This window comes from Vespa velutina, chromosome 10 (genome assembly GCF_912470025.1).
Source record: "Vespa velutina chromosome 10, iVesVel2.1, whole genome shotgun sequence".
Taxonomy (NCBI): domain Eukaryota; kingdom Metazoa; phylum Arthropoda; class Insecta; order Hymenoptera; family Vespidae; genus Vespa; species Vespa velutina.
The window spans coordinates 2,270,679-2,287,174 of NC_062197.1; the positions used below are offsets into that span (position 1 = coordinate 2,270,679).

Below are 16,496 nucleotides of genomic sequence, written 5' to 3' on the forward strand. Positions count from 1 at the left end.
CGAGATCGTTATCATCTAACCTCGTCCCGCTAAACGATCTCACTGTATCCTTTCGTTTAGGTATCATGCTGAGCCAAGAAGCCGACGGTGTGTGGGCGTACAACAGATCGGAGAGTCCGATCTTCGTGAACTCACCGACCTTAGACGACCCGGAATCGCGTACGCTCTTGGTCTATCGAGTGCCACCGGGCTTTTGCTTGAATATATTCGACCGAGCCAAAGTCATCCAGCTTCCATCTTATACTGGAGGTGGGAATTCAAGGATTATCAGTAGCAACAACGGCAACAACAATGCACCTTCCGCTTTCTCGTCCGGCCCCGTCGACATTAACTCCGTCCGCATCAGCTTCGCCAAAGGCTGGGGACCTAAATACTCCAGACAGGAAGTTACTTCTTGTCCCTGTTGGCTCGAAGTTCTCCTAGCACCGTGTAGGTGATCCGCGAGTGACGATAATGTGACGATAACGTATAGTTCGCGGATCTTCTTCTCAGTCTGTTTCTTCCTTCTACTTGTCCTCGGTTTTATACCTGGTCGGAATTATCAATTAACGAAATAAAAGAAGACGAAGAAGAGGAAAAAAGGGAAGAGGAAGAGGAAGCAAGAAGAACGTCATTATGGTCATAATACGTTTCTATCTGTTCCACCAATGAAATAGAACATTTTTCTTTTTTTTTTTTTTTTTTTTTTTTTTTTTTCTTTTCTTTTCTTTTCTTTTTCTAAGGAGAACGAGGAACAAGAGATGATAATAAACGATCCAGGACCAGGAGACATCTTCTTTCTATATGGATCTGTATTTCTATGAGCGATCTGTCAAATTCGTTTGTTCGTTCGTTCGTTCGTTCGTTTGTGGTATACGCCGGTGCTGTACATATGCGATGGTGTGTACATACACTGTGCCTTCTCAGCTTCCTTCCTGGTGCTGCGCATGCAAACCATCCGTAGGAAAGAGTTAAAGGTGGTGCAAAACATTGCATCTCCTGATACTCGAGTTTTTATACAAAGGAAACATGTCTGTTCGGTTTGAGAGAGAGAGAGAGAGAGAGAGAGAGAGAGAGAGAGAGAGAGAGAGAGAGAGAGAGAGAGAGAGAGAGAGAGAGAGTTTCGTACTACAGTAATACTTATGTACTGTGATAAGAGTTCACCGCATCATTTTTCTTTACTGCGATCCTTGTGTCTTCTTCCTTACTATCGTAAGAAAAGCAAAAAATCAATGAAAAAAATAATCCCCCCTCCCCCCATAGGATGAACCAATGAACGCTCCAAGATTAACAAGAAAACATTTGCATTCTTTTTTGCAAAATATTCAAATTGTACTACTATTTTGTCCCTTTTTTTTTTTTTTTTTCTTTTTTTCGTAATATTTCTTTTCTTTTTTTTTTATTTTTTATTCTTTTTTCTGTTCTTCTTTTTTTTTTTTTTGTTTCTTTTTTTTTTTTTTGTCTTTTTTTTTTTTTTTAGCCTATTCCGAGGACACACGTGCACATAATTTAAATGGATAGACATAGAAACAGGGACAGGGACAAAAACAAAGAGACAGAGAGAGAGAGAGAGAGAGAGAGAGAGAGAGAGAGAGCGACAGACTTTCTCTCTTAGTGTCGCGTTATGTATGTGTCGACCTATTAGATGTAATCTTGCGTAGAAAATGAAGAGAAAACATTTAATAAACAAACAAACAAACAAACAAACAAACAAACAAACAAAAAAAACCACAAAAAAACACAAAACAAAAAAATAAACAAAACCGAATAAAGCGAAATGCGTAATGCGTAATACGTATGTTGTGTGTGTGTGTGTGTGTGTGTGTGTATGTGTGTATGTGTATAGATGTATGTATGTACAGGATTAGTACCTATAATAAGCTCATAGGACAGACAGCTTCGAAATCGTATATCGTACTTTTAGGAGAGAAGAAAGGATAAATAGAGAGAGAGAGAGAGAGAGAGAAAGAGAGAGCGTGTGACAAATAAATAAATATCGCGCGCGTTGATTCGTTCCAAGCTCTTATTTTATCTTTTTTGTTTTCTTTTTTTATTTTTTTTCCTTCTCTTTTCTTTTCTTTTCTTTTTTTTTTCTCTTTTTTATAAATACGTAAGAAACGATCGCACCGGTGGTCCTTCATTATCGAACGTTATTATTGTTTCGTTTGTGTTTTAGTAAAAAAAAAAGTGCATGTCTATGATACTGCTCGGTGGGGTTTGAGATACGATTAGAAATTTTCTTCCTTTTTTTTTTTTGTGTGTTCTTTATTCTTCGACTGTTTCGCCATTGTCTTTGATTGCCTCTCTCGTTCTATGAAATGAAATATGGTTTTCAATCGCCATTTAATTGCCAGTAATAATTACATACAATACAAAAAAAAATTAGAAACAGTAATAATGATAATAATAATAATAATAATAATAATAATAGTAATAGTAATAATAATAATAATAATAATAATAATAATAATAATAATAATAATAATAATAAGAATAAGAATAATAATAATAATAATAATATTAATAATAATAATAAGAAGAAGAATAATAATAATAAGAATAATAATAATAATAATAATAATAATAAGAGTAATAATAATAAGAATAAGAATAATAACAATAACAAAAATAATAAATAATAAATAATAGTAAATAATAATAATAATAATAATAATAATAATAATAATAATAATAATAATAATAATAATAATAATAATAATAGTAATAATAACAATATAACAACGCGGTGGATCGACAGCCATATTTTGATAATATAAATTTCGTACACACAATAATAAAGTTATATATATATAAAAAAGGAAAAAGAAATTGGAAAGAAAAAGCACGCCCAAAAGAAAAGAAAAAAAAGAAAAAGAAGACAAAATAAACAATAAATCGCTCGAATTGTATTAGCCACATATACATACATGCATACATACATACATAAGTACATACGTACTTACATAAATACATACGTACTTACATAAATACATACATACATACATACATACATACATACATACACATACATACATACGTACATATATACATACATACATACATACATACATACATACATACATACATACATACACATACATACATACACATACATACATACACATACATACATACACATACATACATACATCTATACGTGCATAGATCATCATCCACCGAGCATCGTCATCGACGCGCGTTCTATGTGTATAGTTATGTACATGCGAGAACTCGTTCTCCAGGACGGTGATAACGCTACGCGACTCTAGTCTCTCTTGCCGCGAGATAAAACAGACACGGAAGTCGATCATCGACTCTTTAATTATAGCGATATGAGAAGATTTCATCAGCGATGAATTACAAGCGAGAAAGGAAAGAAATAAACGAAAAAAAATAGGAGAAGAAGAAGAAGAAGAAGAAAAGCTTTTTCTCACTTCGCGATATATATATATATATATACATATATATATATATATATTTTATCGATCGTCTTCCGAAATAAAACTCCTATTTGGATCGAGCTAAAAAAGAAAAGAAATTGGTAGATAGAAAGGGATTGGGGGTGGGTGGGTGGATAGGTAGGAAGGGGCGTGAGAAAGGACGAGTATACGAATTCTTATAACAACGAGAAAAAAAAAACATTGTGTTTCTTAACGATTCGAGATTCGATGAGAATAATGATGAAAGAGAAATATGATTAAAAGGAAAAAGGTAAAGGTAAAGAACAGTAAAAGGGAGGAATGTAAAATGAAAAAAGGAAGGAAGGAAGGAAGGAAGGAAGAATGAAAAAAAAAGAAAAAATTTACGCGCGAGTCACAATAATAATTTTTCTTATATTACAATTAAACAACGATGGCTGCTTTCCTTGTTTGTAAATATAGTTTCTAATTACGCGTCACTCGAGGATCAGCGTTATTTATAGAAAAAGAGGATAAGAAAAAAAAAAAAAAAAGAAAAGGAAGAACGACTTGTTGTTGTTGTTGTTATTATTGTCGTCTTCGTCGTCGTCGTCGTCGTCATTGGCACGTGCATGCATGCATGCATGCATGTATGCATCTATTACCGATATCGCGAAAATTTATGCCTCTTTGTGCCTAGAAAACGCGATCAACGCACGAATTCCGGATGAATGTGAACGAGCATCCGCTCCTCTTCGGTTTTGTAATGAGAAAAAGGAGTGAAGAGAGTAAATGGGAGGGGAGGAACGGGGAGGGGGTTGAAACGAGGGAGAGAGAGAGAGAGAGAGAGAGAGAGAGAGAGAGAGAGAGAGAGAGAGAGAGAGAGAGAGAGAGAGAGAGGAGCTGTATTAAAATTAATGGTAGGAAGATCCTACAGGACGTAAATATCGTCACTGAAATGACGAGGAGTAATTATGGCTACGAGAATATTTCAAATTTATTATTCGAGAAAGAAAAAGAAAGAGAAAGAGAGAAAAAGATAGTGAACATTTTGTCGTTCTATTTTTTTTAAATTATCAATCAATTTGGTATGAAAGTTTGAAAATTCAAATTTGTAGATTCAAATTTAAAAATTTGAAAATTCAAATTTGTAAATTCAAATTGGAAAATTCAAATTTGTAAATTCAAATTGGAAGATTCAAATTTGAAAATTTAAATTTGAAAATTTGAAATTTCCGTTATTTGGCAGAATTAATGTTTATTTGCTTTTACGTATATATGTTTATGAAGGATCTAGAATAGAAAAGAGAGAAAGAGAAAAAGAGAGAGAGAGAGAGAGAGAGAGAGAGAGAGAGAGTGTGAGAGAGAGATAATTCGTTCCAGTCTTCATTCTTTTGGATCAATGCCAAATCTTTTTCTTAAATGAAGAGTAAAAGTTGAGATAGATCAAAAGTGTTTTGAAAACTTTTCTATCTCTCTTCCTCTCTCTCTCTCTCTCTCTCTCTCTCTCTCTCTCTCTCTCTTTATCTTTCTTTCTTTTAAAAATCAGTTTTACTAATACTAAGATCAACAAAGAGAAATATCTAAATACGATCGTCGTCGTTATTAATCGTTCATTGATGGAAAATATAAAAAAGAAAAGGAAAGAAAAGAAAAGGAGAAAAAAGTATAAAAAGAAAGAAAGAAGGAAAAATCACGGTATTGAAAAAAATATGCAATACGAAAGTTCCTCGTTGGCGAGAGACTATTAGTCGGCTTAATCGAATAGACGAGTTTCTCTGCACACGGAGTCCAGCGTCTGTGAAACATAGTGCCTTTTTATAGCCGTTCACCATTAAATTTATAATTAGTGATTAGAGAAGCCGAAGATAATATAATCATCGTCCAATTTTTACGAACCTGTTAAAGAAAGAAAGAAAGAATGAAAAGAAAAAAAAAAAACTAAATAAATAAATAAATAATTAAATAAATAATTAAATAAATAAATAAATCGAGAATTCGATCAGCATGTCGAGACGCGTGTCGATGCTTCACAAGAAAAGAAAAAAAGCAGCTATCCTTTTTATTATTAAGATTATTTATAGCGATATACATATATATATATATATATATATATATATATATATATATGTATATATATATATGTAAATCATGTTCAAATACGTCTATACATATGTACGTACACATGTATGGTATTCGCAAAAACCAACCAATATCTTTTGAAAATTAAGTGTGTGTCTGTGTACATATGTGTGTGGGTGTGTATATATATACATATATATATATATATGTATATATATATATATATATATACACACATTTTATTTTTAATAGATCTCTCTTCGTGACGCGATTCGCAACGAACGCGTCGTATTCCAATTGATCGATCGATCGTTCTTCGAACCATTCAACGAAAAAAAAAAAGAAAAAAGAAAAAAAAACAAAAAAAAACGAAAAGGAAGCTTAAATGTGTATTCATTCGTAATGTCTCCAAAGTAACGAATGTATTTATGTATTTGTAAATCTCATTATTAATCAAGCAAGAATTCGTAGCTTTTTTTTCTGAGCAACATCGAAGATCAGATCTCGTACCACCCTTTCTTCTCCCCCGCCACACCCCCCCCAGCCACCACCCCACACACACACTTGACATTTATTTATTTATTATTGTTATTATATATATATATATAAAAAATATATATATATATTTTTTAAAGAAGAACGTGATGGAAATTACACGATAATTTCGAAAAACATACCCAAGTTTCGTCCACTATTAATATTTTTTTATTATTATTATTATTATTATTAATTAATTAATTAATTATTATTATTATTATTATTATTATTATTATTATTATTATTAATTATTATTAGTTATTATTATTATTATTATTATTATTATTATTAATATTAATATTATTGTGTTATTGTTATGTAAAGAAACGAAAAACAAAAGCAAAAACCGAGTTCCAGCGATGGGAACAAAGTTTTCTAAGTGCCTTAACGGGATGACTTAAGACGGCTGCGATTTTCGTTCCTGATATTTCAAAAATAAAAAGGAAAGAATTGGGATCGTTTTGCTCCGTTTGAAAAGAAAATTTTTCATACATCGTCTTTTACAAGTCTACACGCACTTATATAATACACACACATACACACATATACATACACAAACACATATATACATACATACAAACACTTTTCTAGTCATTGCACGCCGAGCGATCTTGCATTCGTCGATGAAACAAAATTTATTTCACGTGGGTTAGAAATGTTTGAAATAAAGTTTTCTTCGGTTCTTTTTTCTTTCTTTTTTCTTTTTTTGTCTTTTCGTTTCTTTTTTTGTTTTTTCTCTCTTCCTTTTTTTTTTTTTCTTTTTTTTTTTTCTCGCGAGCGAGACGATTCGATACAACAATTATCATCCCGACGATTTGTGACGCATTGTCATTGCGTCCTTCTTATTTCTTTACTTTTCTTTTCTTGTTTTTCTTTTTTTTTTCTGTTTCTTTTCTTTTTTGTTCTTTTTTTTTTTTTTTGATTCTTCATTAAAAAAGAAAAAATGCCAAACCTTTTCGGATTTGGCACACAGCGTTCCTTCGGTTTACAAATCGCGCGCAATAAAACTTTACACGCTTTATTACACCAATACGATCCTTGCAAAATGTCCGAGTGCACAAGGAATAAAGGGAAATAATAAAAAGAAAATGAAAAGCGAGATTACTTGTACATATTGTGTATATATATATATATATATATATATATATATATATATATATATATATGCACATATACGTATACAAAAGTATGTACGCGTGCACGCGCGAACATTCTCATATGCTATAAATAAATAAATAAATAAATAAATAAATAAATAAATACATATATATATATATATATATATATTTAGCATGCAGTGTTGGGCAATATTTAATTGATAGAATGATTGATGATTATAATGGAAATATTTCATTTATTAATCATGATTAATGATTACTTATTACCAATGAAATCGTCAATTTAATATTGCTCAATATTGATAGCATGTATCTGTATATATTATATAATTATATGTCAATAAAACGAAGACGACTATTATAATGATAAAAATGATGATGATGATGATGATGATGATGATTATGATGATGATGATGATGATGATGATGATCATGATGATAATGTTGATGATAATGATAATGATATGCTGATGATGCTGGTGATGACGATGCTGATGATGATTATGATAATGATGTTGTTGATGATGGTGATGATGATCGTGATGATGATAATGATAATGATGGTGATGATGATGATGATGATGATGATGATAATGATGATGATAATGATGAATGATAATAATAATAGTTAACGAATAATAAAAACGAATATCGAATATAAGAGCGCTGTAGCATAACGAAATAACGATATTATTAGAATACCTCCCGAGAAACTCACAATATTATTTTCAATATAATATTATTGTATTCAATTCCAAACACGAGAGAAAAACGCGCGTCAAAGCTAAGACGATCGTTTTGTTGTATCGAAGATCATGGAAGTCCTCTCATATTTCATTTTTACGAGAAGAAGAAGAAGAAGAAGAAGAAGAAAAAAAAAGAAAAAAAAAAAAAGAAAAAAAAAGAAACACGTAATAATAATAAATGAAATTACAAATTTGTACTTCTCCTTCGTAGATACGTTATTAACCAACCGATCACATTTAACATGTACCTATAATACAGGTGTCAAGTGTTGTTTTGCCACAAAACGACGAGTCGGTGTGGATAGAAAACTCTGAACGCTCAAAGTAAGTTCTCTTGTTTTATTATCATATATTCGGTGTTTTCATATTTAAAAAAAAGAAAAAAAAAACCCGTATTAATTTAAATATCAATTGAATTTGAAACTAAAGAAAAAGAGTCACGCTTAGAGTAAGGAGGTGGGGGGGAAGAAGAAAGAATTCATCTCGTATTTTATAACATTATTCTTTTCTTATATCGTCGCAAATATTTTACGTTAGATAGCAATATTCTATAAACTCGATTTATCTATCGAGTATCGTTGCTCTTGAAATATTTTGCAAAAGAATAATGTTACGTAACAAGAGATGGCAGCACTTTGAAAAGTCAAGATATTCGTGTGAAAAGTGAAGAATGAAAATACGTCGGTAAGAAAAGCGGTCGGTAACGATCAGTCGATAATGTAACGATCTCTAATGATCGTCGATAAAATAAACGATTACAATTAACATTCTTAACATAGATATTCCGTTTTCTTTTAGGAGAAATTAAAAATTACCGTTCTAATTACATTATTCATATACTTTCCATGCTATATAAAGTCTACTTTCAATAAATAAAATTATATTAAGGGATCACGCGAACCACAATGTTATTTCTCATCGAAACATACTAATAGATTTAAACGACGAGATTCCCGAGTAGGAAATTGGGATTGATAAAAGAACAAATAAAAAAAAAAAAAAAAAAAAAAAAAAAAAAAAAAAAAAAAAAAAATGATAGAAAAGAAAAAAGGAAACAAAAAAGTAGACGAATACTTTTGAACTCGTCGCTTATCAGAAATTATCCTCAGCTATTTTTTTTTGGTAACAACAATCCTAGGATGCCTCCGGCTGAAAAACAAGAATGAAAAAGAAATTGATTGAATTGTCTCGTATAATTATATTCATGCATATCAAAGTGATCCTTATTTGGATCGTCGATAATCGATATTGCTTACCAATAACGATGCTGCCCACTAAGAAAATTGGCACCTCGCAACTGATATCGAGAAGCATACCAAAGGCCAAATTACTTGCGATGGCACCGATCCTACCAAAGCATGTCATCATGCAGATAGCTATCGCTCCTACGTGCGTTGGAAAAATATCGACCACAACGCTTCCTATTACAAAATTTGCCGTGGCTATTGTCAGTGAAAACAGACAGGTCACTACGAGAATTTGTAAGGAAGATTTGACGAAGTAAGTTGCAAATCCAAAGACACCAGCTATCAACATAGTAGTTACTGAGAAAGAAAGGAAAAAAAAAAAAAAAAAAAATAGATGAAAATAATTATTAATCAATAATTGCTGTGATACACGACAACGTCGTCGTTATTTTCTTTTATATAAATTTTTATAATATCTCAATCAATTTCTAATAATTAAATTTAATTCACCTGGTATTGTTCGACGACCAACCCGATCTGCGAAATAACCAGATGCTATATTTCCCAATAAACAAACGGCATTGATCGTTAAGGCATTAGTAAAAACCTTTTTATCCATCGTACTAACACATTTCTCCGTCGCGTTCATCAATGGATGAAGAATTACAGATTCATTTAACGTTGTTGATTTAATGTTCGAATGATTTAATATATCTGTTTTTCTTATCAATTCGCAAACGGTTATCGTTACGTTTGGATGTAATTTTTGATATATCTCAAAACGATTGAAGAGCTCAGGAAGCCAGAGACCCAATCCGTAATATCTGAAAGAATTATTCTGAAATTTTCGAAAATTTCTATTCGATGGGATTACGCAATTCTATTATCAATAAACTAACCCAAACATATTAGTGAAATATATCGTCCAACAGAGTATGGCATATTTTAAAAGTGGAAACGAGGAGATTGATCGAATTTGAGACCAAATGTTTTTCAATAAGATTGTAAACAATCCAAATACTGATAAAGAAGATCCTTCTTTTCTTGTGTTCATTGTACTTTCAGACAAAAGAGTTTTCACCTGTATAAATATATAAACAAAATACGTTATCGTTAATCTAATTCATTCATTTGGATTAATAGAAATGTTTTTGAATCGATCGTTCTTTCATACCGGATAATTCTCCTCTCTTTTACCGGTATTGATGGCATAAATTTTTTTTAAAATTCTCAATGCTTCTTCGGTCTTGCCTCGTGAAAGCAAAAATTTGGGACTTTCCGGATAAGTTAAAGTAACAAGAGCTACGAAAAATGTTGGTAAGCCGATCGATGCTAATAAAAGTCTCCAAGAATTATAAGAGATACCGTTGAACTCGATGGAAATCGAAAGTGGTATTATTATCCAGGCGAGACCTGTTAATACATAAAAAATAATCACGATTAATTAAACTTTATTGCGATGAAAAGAGTCGAAAATTGAGAGAGAGAGAGAGAGAGAGAGAGAGAGAGAGAGAGAGAGAGAGAAAACAAAAGAACCAAATTGATTACCAGGTAATATGAGCCAAGAGAGAGTCCAGAAGAAGCCAACGTAACAGATGCTTTTAGATCTATACTTTTCCGATTGAAATTCACCGAGATAAGTGTAGATCAATGATCCAGGAGCACCGATTCTGTAACGATCAATAATTTAACGATTGTCAAAAATCAAGTCTCAATTTTATTTGATTTTTTTTTCCTTTCTTTTTTTTTTTTTTTTTTTTTAAATAAATACAAGTACTAACGTGAAACCATTAATTGCACGAAAGATCAGTAAACTGTTGAAGCTTTGAGAGAAACTCGAGATAATTGAAAAAATGCTATCAATCATAAAGGTCACCAAAAGGACGTTTCTTCTACCGTAAGCATCCGCGAAGATACCCCAAAAGATTGAACTGATAACTCCACCTTGAAAAAAATTAGACGATTGAAAAAGGAAATACGAGGTTGAATTATCAAATTGCCTTGGTATTCGTGATCGATCTCATTGATCATTCTTTTTTCTTTCTTTTTTTTTTTCTTTTTTTTCTATTTTTTTTTTTTTTTTTTTAGACTTACCCACGAGAAAGGCGACGTTTAAGAGACCTTTATCTGCGGAAGACAATTTCAAATCGCATTCGGCCGAAGGTAAGATGTAAGCATTTATACTATTTTGAAAACCAACGGAGAGGAACATCATACCGCAGAGTAACATCAAGCCATAATGAAACTTTCCGTATCCTAAAAAAAAAAAAAAAACAAAAAAAAAAAAACAAAAAAGAAATGAAAATTATATTCAATAAAAGAACCATAAATTATTTCATAGGATCTATGTATATATAAAATGAAAAAAATGTAGAAATAAATTCATCGACAAATAATCTCGAAATTACGAATAAAAAGAATTATAAATTCTTTAATATTTGAATTATTTTATATTTAAATAAATAATTAATTTGTTTAATTATTAATTAAATAAATAATATTACTTAATTTCTATTGGAAAATATATATTAATATTAGACTATTAGAAGATATTAAAAAGAGATAATAAAAATATTAATAAACATACTATTAAAAATATTAATAAAAATTACTATTTCTATATATTTGAATAGAAAGTATTAATGTCATTTATTCAAATAAAAAATATTGAAAATATTTTCATTAATTGTTAGTCACTATAATGGAAAAATAAACAAAAAAAGAAGGAACGCAAAGGAAAATAAAACTATACATACGCATATGATTTACGTATAAAATTTGTATTAAAAATAAATACATATAAATATTTATCTTTCTTACCGCAATATCTGATGGCTTTTTCAAAATCTGCGCTTCCCTCTTTGGATCCATTACTATTATCTGAAATCGCGTATATACGTTAATAGATTGACGTCATTAATCTTTCGATTTACCTGCGTCATTAAATAAATGATGCATCTATCTATATATATATATATATATATATGTGTGTGTGTGTGTATATTTTCCTTTTTTCTTTTTTTTTTTATTTTATGTACTTTTCTTTTCGTGTCTTTTTCAGTGATTCTGTAGCTCTTTCGATACGACATTATCCGTCCGTGCGAAACGTGTGATATATAATTCCTGCAGTATTGCAAATAACGTCAGAAAAATATATATATATTTATATATCTTGAGAATTCCGTTCTTTTGCGAGCCATTTTCCGAGAAATAAGGGGAACAATTAAATAAATTTATTATTTATTTATTTATTTTATAAATGTATCCAAAATTTATTTTAAGAATTTCTCTCTCTCTCTCTCTCTCTCTCTCTTTTTTTATATATATAGATATAAGTGTGATACATTGTTAATTAAATTTATTATATATTTATTTATTTATTTATTTATTTTGTAAATGTACCCAACGTAAAATTTATTTTAAGAATTTTTCTCTTTCTCTCTCTCTCTCTTTCTGTGTGTGTGTGTGTGTGTATGTTTGATATATTGTTAAAGGGAAAGAAAGAGAGAGAGAGAGAGAGATAGATAGAAATAAAAAATATTCTAACAGAGTGATTAAATAAATCGAATTTATTTTTTATTTATTATTTATAAAACCAACGGACTGTAAGGTTTATTTAAAAATAAAAAATAAATCATTGAAAAATATTATAAAATATATTCTCGCAAAATATTATTCCACTTATATTGCATTCTGAACAAAATGGAAAATTAATCGATAGCGTTACGTTTCTCTTGATCGATACTTGATTTTTTTTTTTTATAAACGATGGATCATAAAATATGTTCAACGAAACATTGCTAAAGTTCGATCTATTCTATATAGAAAATAGAAATGGATTAAAATTATTCGACGATCAATTGAATTGATTATTTCGTTAACGAAAGAACAAAAGAAAAAGAAAAAAAAGAGTAAGAAAAAAATCATAAAATAATTGGCTTTTCATCATTGTATATATTAGCACGTTGAAAAATGACGAAATAATTATTATCATTATTTTTAATGTGAATTAATGCAAACTCGTCAAGATTTCACAATGCGTAACGCATGTGCGTGAAGGTGATAATGAAATTTTGCGATATCTGCGTGCAGTAAAAAAAAAATAAAAAAAAAAAAAAAAAAAAAAGAAAAAAAAAAGAAAAAAAAAAGAAAAGAAAAAGAAATGTATTCGAATAAACGTTATAATATTTGATATTAATATCGAATCAAGTAAGTTACATTTATACGAGCCAATGTAATCATTTTTAATTAGCAATACGACGACAATAATAGGCGCGTCTAATGATCCTATTTAAACTATGAGCCGCAAATATTACTCATTAAAGTTCATCTCCTTTTTCTTCTTCTTTTTCTTTTTCTATACTTCATTTAATCTTTCTCTTCTTCTTCTTCTTCTTCTTCTTTTTTTTTCCTTCTTTTTTTCTCGTTTCAAATCACTCGCAAATTCTAACAAATTATATATCATTTCATTTATCCTCTACTCGTTCATTTTTCTTTTCTCGTTTCGTACGTAAAAATCATTCATGCGATTATATTTTCCTTTTCTTTTTTCTTTTTCCTTTTCTTTTTATTCTTCTTCTTCTACGCTTTTTTTTTTTTTTTTGTTATATATATATATTATATTTTATGTATTTTTTTTTTTCGTTTCGTTCCAATCACGTAAAAATTCTTTTATCTTCTTCTTCTTCTCCTTCATTTTATTATTATATCCCTTTTTATTTTTTTATTTTTATTATGTTCATCTTTTTGATGTTATTTTTTTTTCTTTTTTTTTTATTTCTTTCTTTTTCACTCTTCCTCTTTTTTTTTTTATTATTGTTTCGGAATCGTACGAAAATAAAAATTCCTCGAGCTAACGTTATTTTTCCTTTGTTACATCTTCTTCTTATTCCTTACGAACGTTACTGTAACATTCTCGTGCAATTTTAGGAAAGAGAACGAGCTCAATTTTCTGATCCGTGCTCGTATCGTTCAACGAGAACTAACGCTTGAAAAGAAGAACACGCAATATCTATCTATATGTATGATCTACATATTATAGATCCAATCAAATCGGTCGGATCTAATCAAATTTGTATCGTTATATCTATTGTTATTGATTATAAAAGGATTTCTTTTTTTTTTCTTTTTTTTTTTTTTTTTTTTTTTTCCTTTTTAATATCGTCCAATTTCTCTGAGCGAGGAAAGAAAAAAAAGGAAGAAAATGATCTACCTTATTTTTTCATGCATTAAAAAAATTCTTCCTCCAATTTCAATATCAATATTTACATTTAATTTCAATTTTTCCTTTTTTTTTATTTTTTTTCGTGTAAACCCACGACGCGATTAAGATAACCAAGGGTTACGTTTAATTCGATATAGTAATGAATAGTTTCGTCGGCTATGATCTTCGTGAAATTACATAATTCTTGATCCTTGATAAATTGTTCGGTCTAACGGTGTTAATTAGATAAACGAAAGAAATTATAATCGAGAAAAAATCGAATGGCTCAAAGTCGTTTTAGTTGTCATAATTGTCGTTTATGTCTTCTTTGTAATAATTTTCGTCGTAGTCGTAGTCGTGGTTTAATCGGTCGATTATATGTCTCAAGTGGTAAATTAAACGGAGATAATTAAAAAGACGATTAGACAATACTTATTATATGTACGTACATATATCTGTTATTTTGGTGGAATCGATTATTTCATACGCAGTTGCCAACAGCTGTAATTAAATGTACATTATTATCATCTCTACTACGATTCTTTCAATATGAAAGGGATCAAATGAAAAGACGAAGTTTATTGTCGTAAATAAGATCGATGATAGATCATCGTGTTGGTCCTTTTAAATAGAAATGATAGCAATTATAGATAAGAATAAAAAATATGTTGTTTCTCCACTTTTCTTTTTTTTTTTCTCTCTCTCTCTTTTTTTTTTCTTTTTTCTCGCATACAACTAACGGATCTATTTATTACGTGTTATTTAATAAAAAGAGATGAAAAAAGATTGTTACACTTTCCTCACATTAGATAGACAAAGATTGTATGATGTTTGTATATTATATATATTGCTGTTATTTTCAATTATTATAATTTAATTATATCGTTGATCTATTATTATTACTATTATTATTATTTAATGTTGTCTAATGAACAAATGTAAAATTGTGTCGAAAGGTATCAGTCGATGATTAACGAATATTATTATACATATTTATGTACGTATAATAATAATAATAATAATAATAATAAAAATGATAATAATATAAATGAAATAAAAAATAATATAATAAATTAAAATGAAATAATGTAATAAAATAATAAATTAGATAAAAAAACAAAAATAATAATATAAATAATAATAATAATAAAAGAATAAATACATACAGACATTATACGTGCATATATATATATATATATATATATATATATATAATTTATAAAATTTATAATTAAAAAAAAAAAAAGGAAAAATAAAGAAATTAACGTGATCTATTTACTGACCCACTATAAATGATATCGAAGTGATCTGGTTAACCATCCTGAGAAAATCCTTCGTAATAATTCGATGGTACACGAGCACTCACTGTACGTTGCCGGTCCTAAACGTCGACTGTTGAAGAAACGTGGACGCGGAGTCAGTCGCCGGTTTTCTTTGCATGAAGTTGGTGTAACCGATGACGACGGAGACCATTGACGTGATCAAACGTATCACACATTATGTCACGAGCAGGTAGATATGTGATCTACTAACACCATTATCGGCTTTCTCGATTTATCGAAATCGAGGTACAATGATTCGTTAATTATTTTTTCTTTAATCCACAACTCTCGACCAAAACTGATTTAATTCATTCGTTCTGAAAAAAAACGAGATCTCTGTTATTTTTTTTCCTGTTTTTATATAATTATTTCTATATATATATATATATAATTATTTCTTCGTTCGCACGGAATTGAATTTAAGCGATCAACGGTGATGGAAAAAGGAAAATTAATTTTTCTCTTCTTTTCTTTTTTAATAATTTTTCTACGAAATTTCGCAACCTTGAAAATACAATTCTTTTCTTTATCTTTTCCCGCCAAAAATAGTAGAATAATTTTGTAGCTTTCATATATTTCCTTTTCTTTTTTTCTTCAGCTAAATGTCTTTTTGTACTTAATATATCCTATTTATATATATATATTTTTTTTTCTTTTTTTTTTTTTCAGAAAGATCGGATTTTTTTTTTCTTTTTCTGATAACAATCCTTCTACGGTACAAAAATGTAAATTTTTTGACCAATCAGAAAATACATTTTTAGCAGAACATTTTCGCGTTATTAATAATAAAGGATTAGAGATACTTTCTTATGCAAATCCAGACAATAGTCGTTCGAGTAAATAGATCATTTCGTACTGTTTGTTTAGGGCGCGGTTCTTTACAATTAGGCTCGTTGACCTGACAGAATTAGGAGTGGATCGATG

The 16,496-nt window shown here is 29.4% G+C and overlaps 2 protein-coding genes across 2 annotated transcripts in view; one reads left to right on the forward strand and one right to left on the reverse strand.

Annotated features, from left to right (window-relative positions):
• LOC124952423 overlaps positions 1–2,346 on the forward strand; it is a 44,369-nt gene extending 42,023 nt beyond the window's left edge. The window contains exon 5 of the mRNA XM_047502283.1: positions 61–2,346. Coding sequence (XP_047358239.1) covers positions 61–437 — 377 coding nt within the window. The 3' untranslated portion in view covers positions 438–2,346. The remainder of the gene's footprint in view (positions 1–60) is intronic.
• A 6,546-nt stretch (positions 2,347–8,892) lies between these two features.
• On the reverse strand, positions 8,893–16,179 carry LOC124952426 (synaptic vesicle glycoprotein 2C-like). Its single transcript, XM_047502293.1, has 10 exons — positions 15,534–16,179; positions 11,868–11,927; positions 11,142–11,303; positions 10,829–10,991; positions 10,596–10,717; positions 10,222–10,460; positions 9,947–10,128; positions 9,558–9,871; positions 9,117–9,404; positions 8,893–9,009 (listed from the first exon to the last, which is right to left on the reverse strand). Exons 1-10 carry the CDS (start codon positions 15,568–15,570, stop codon positions 8,966–8,968), a joined length of 1,611 nt encoding a protein of 536 aa, XP_047358249.1. The 5' UTR covers positions 15,571–16,179; the 3' UTR covers positions 8,893–8,965.
• Positions 16,180–16,496: the final 317 nt, after the last annotated feature.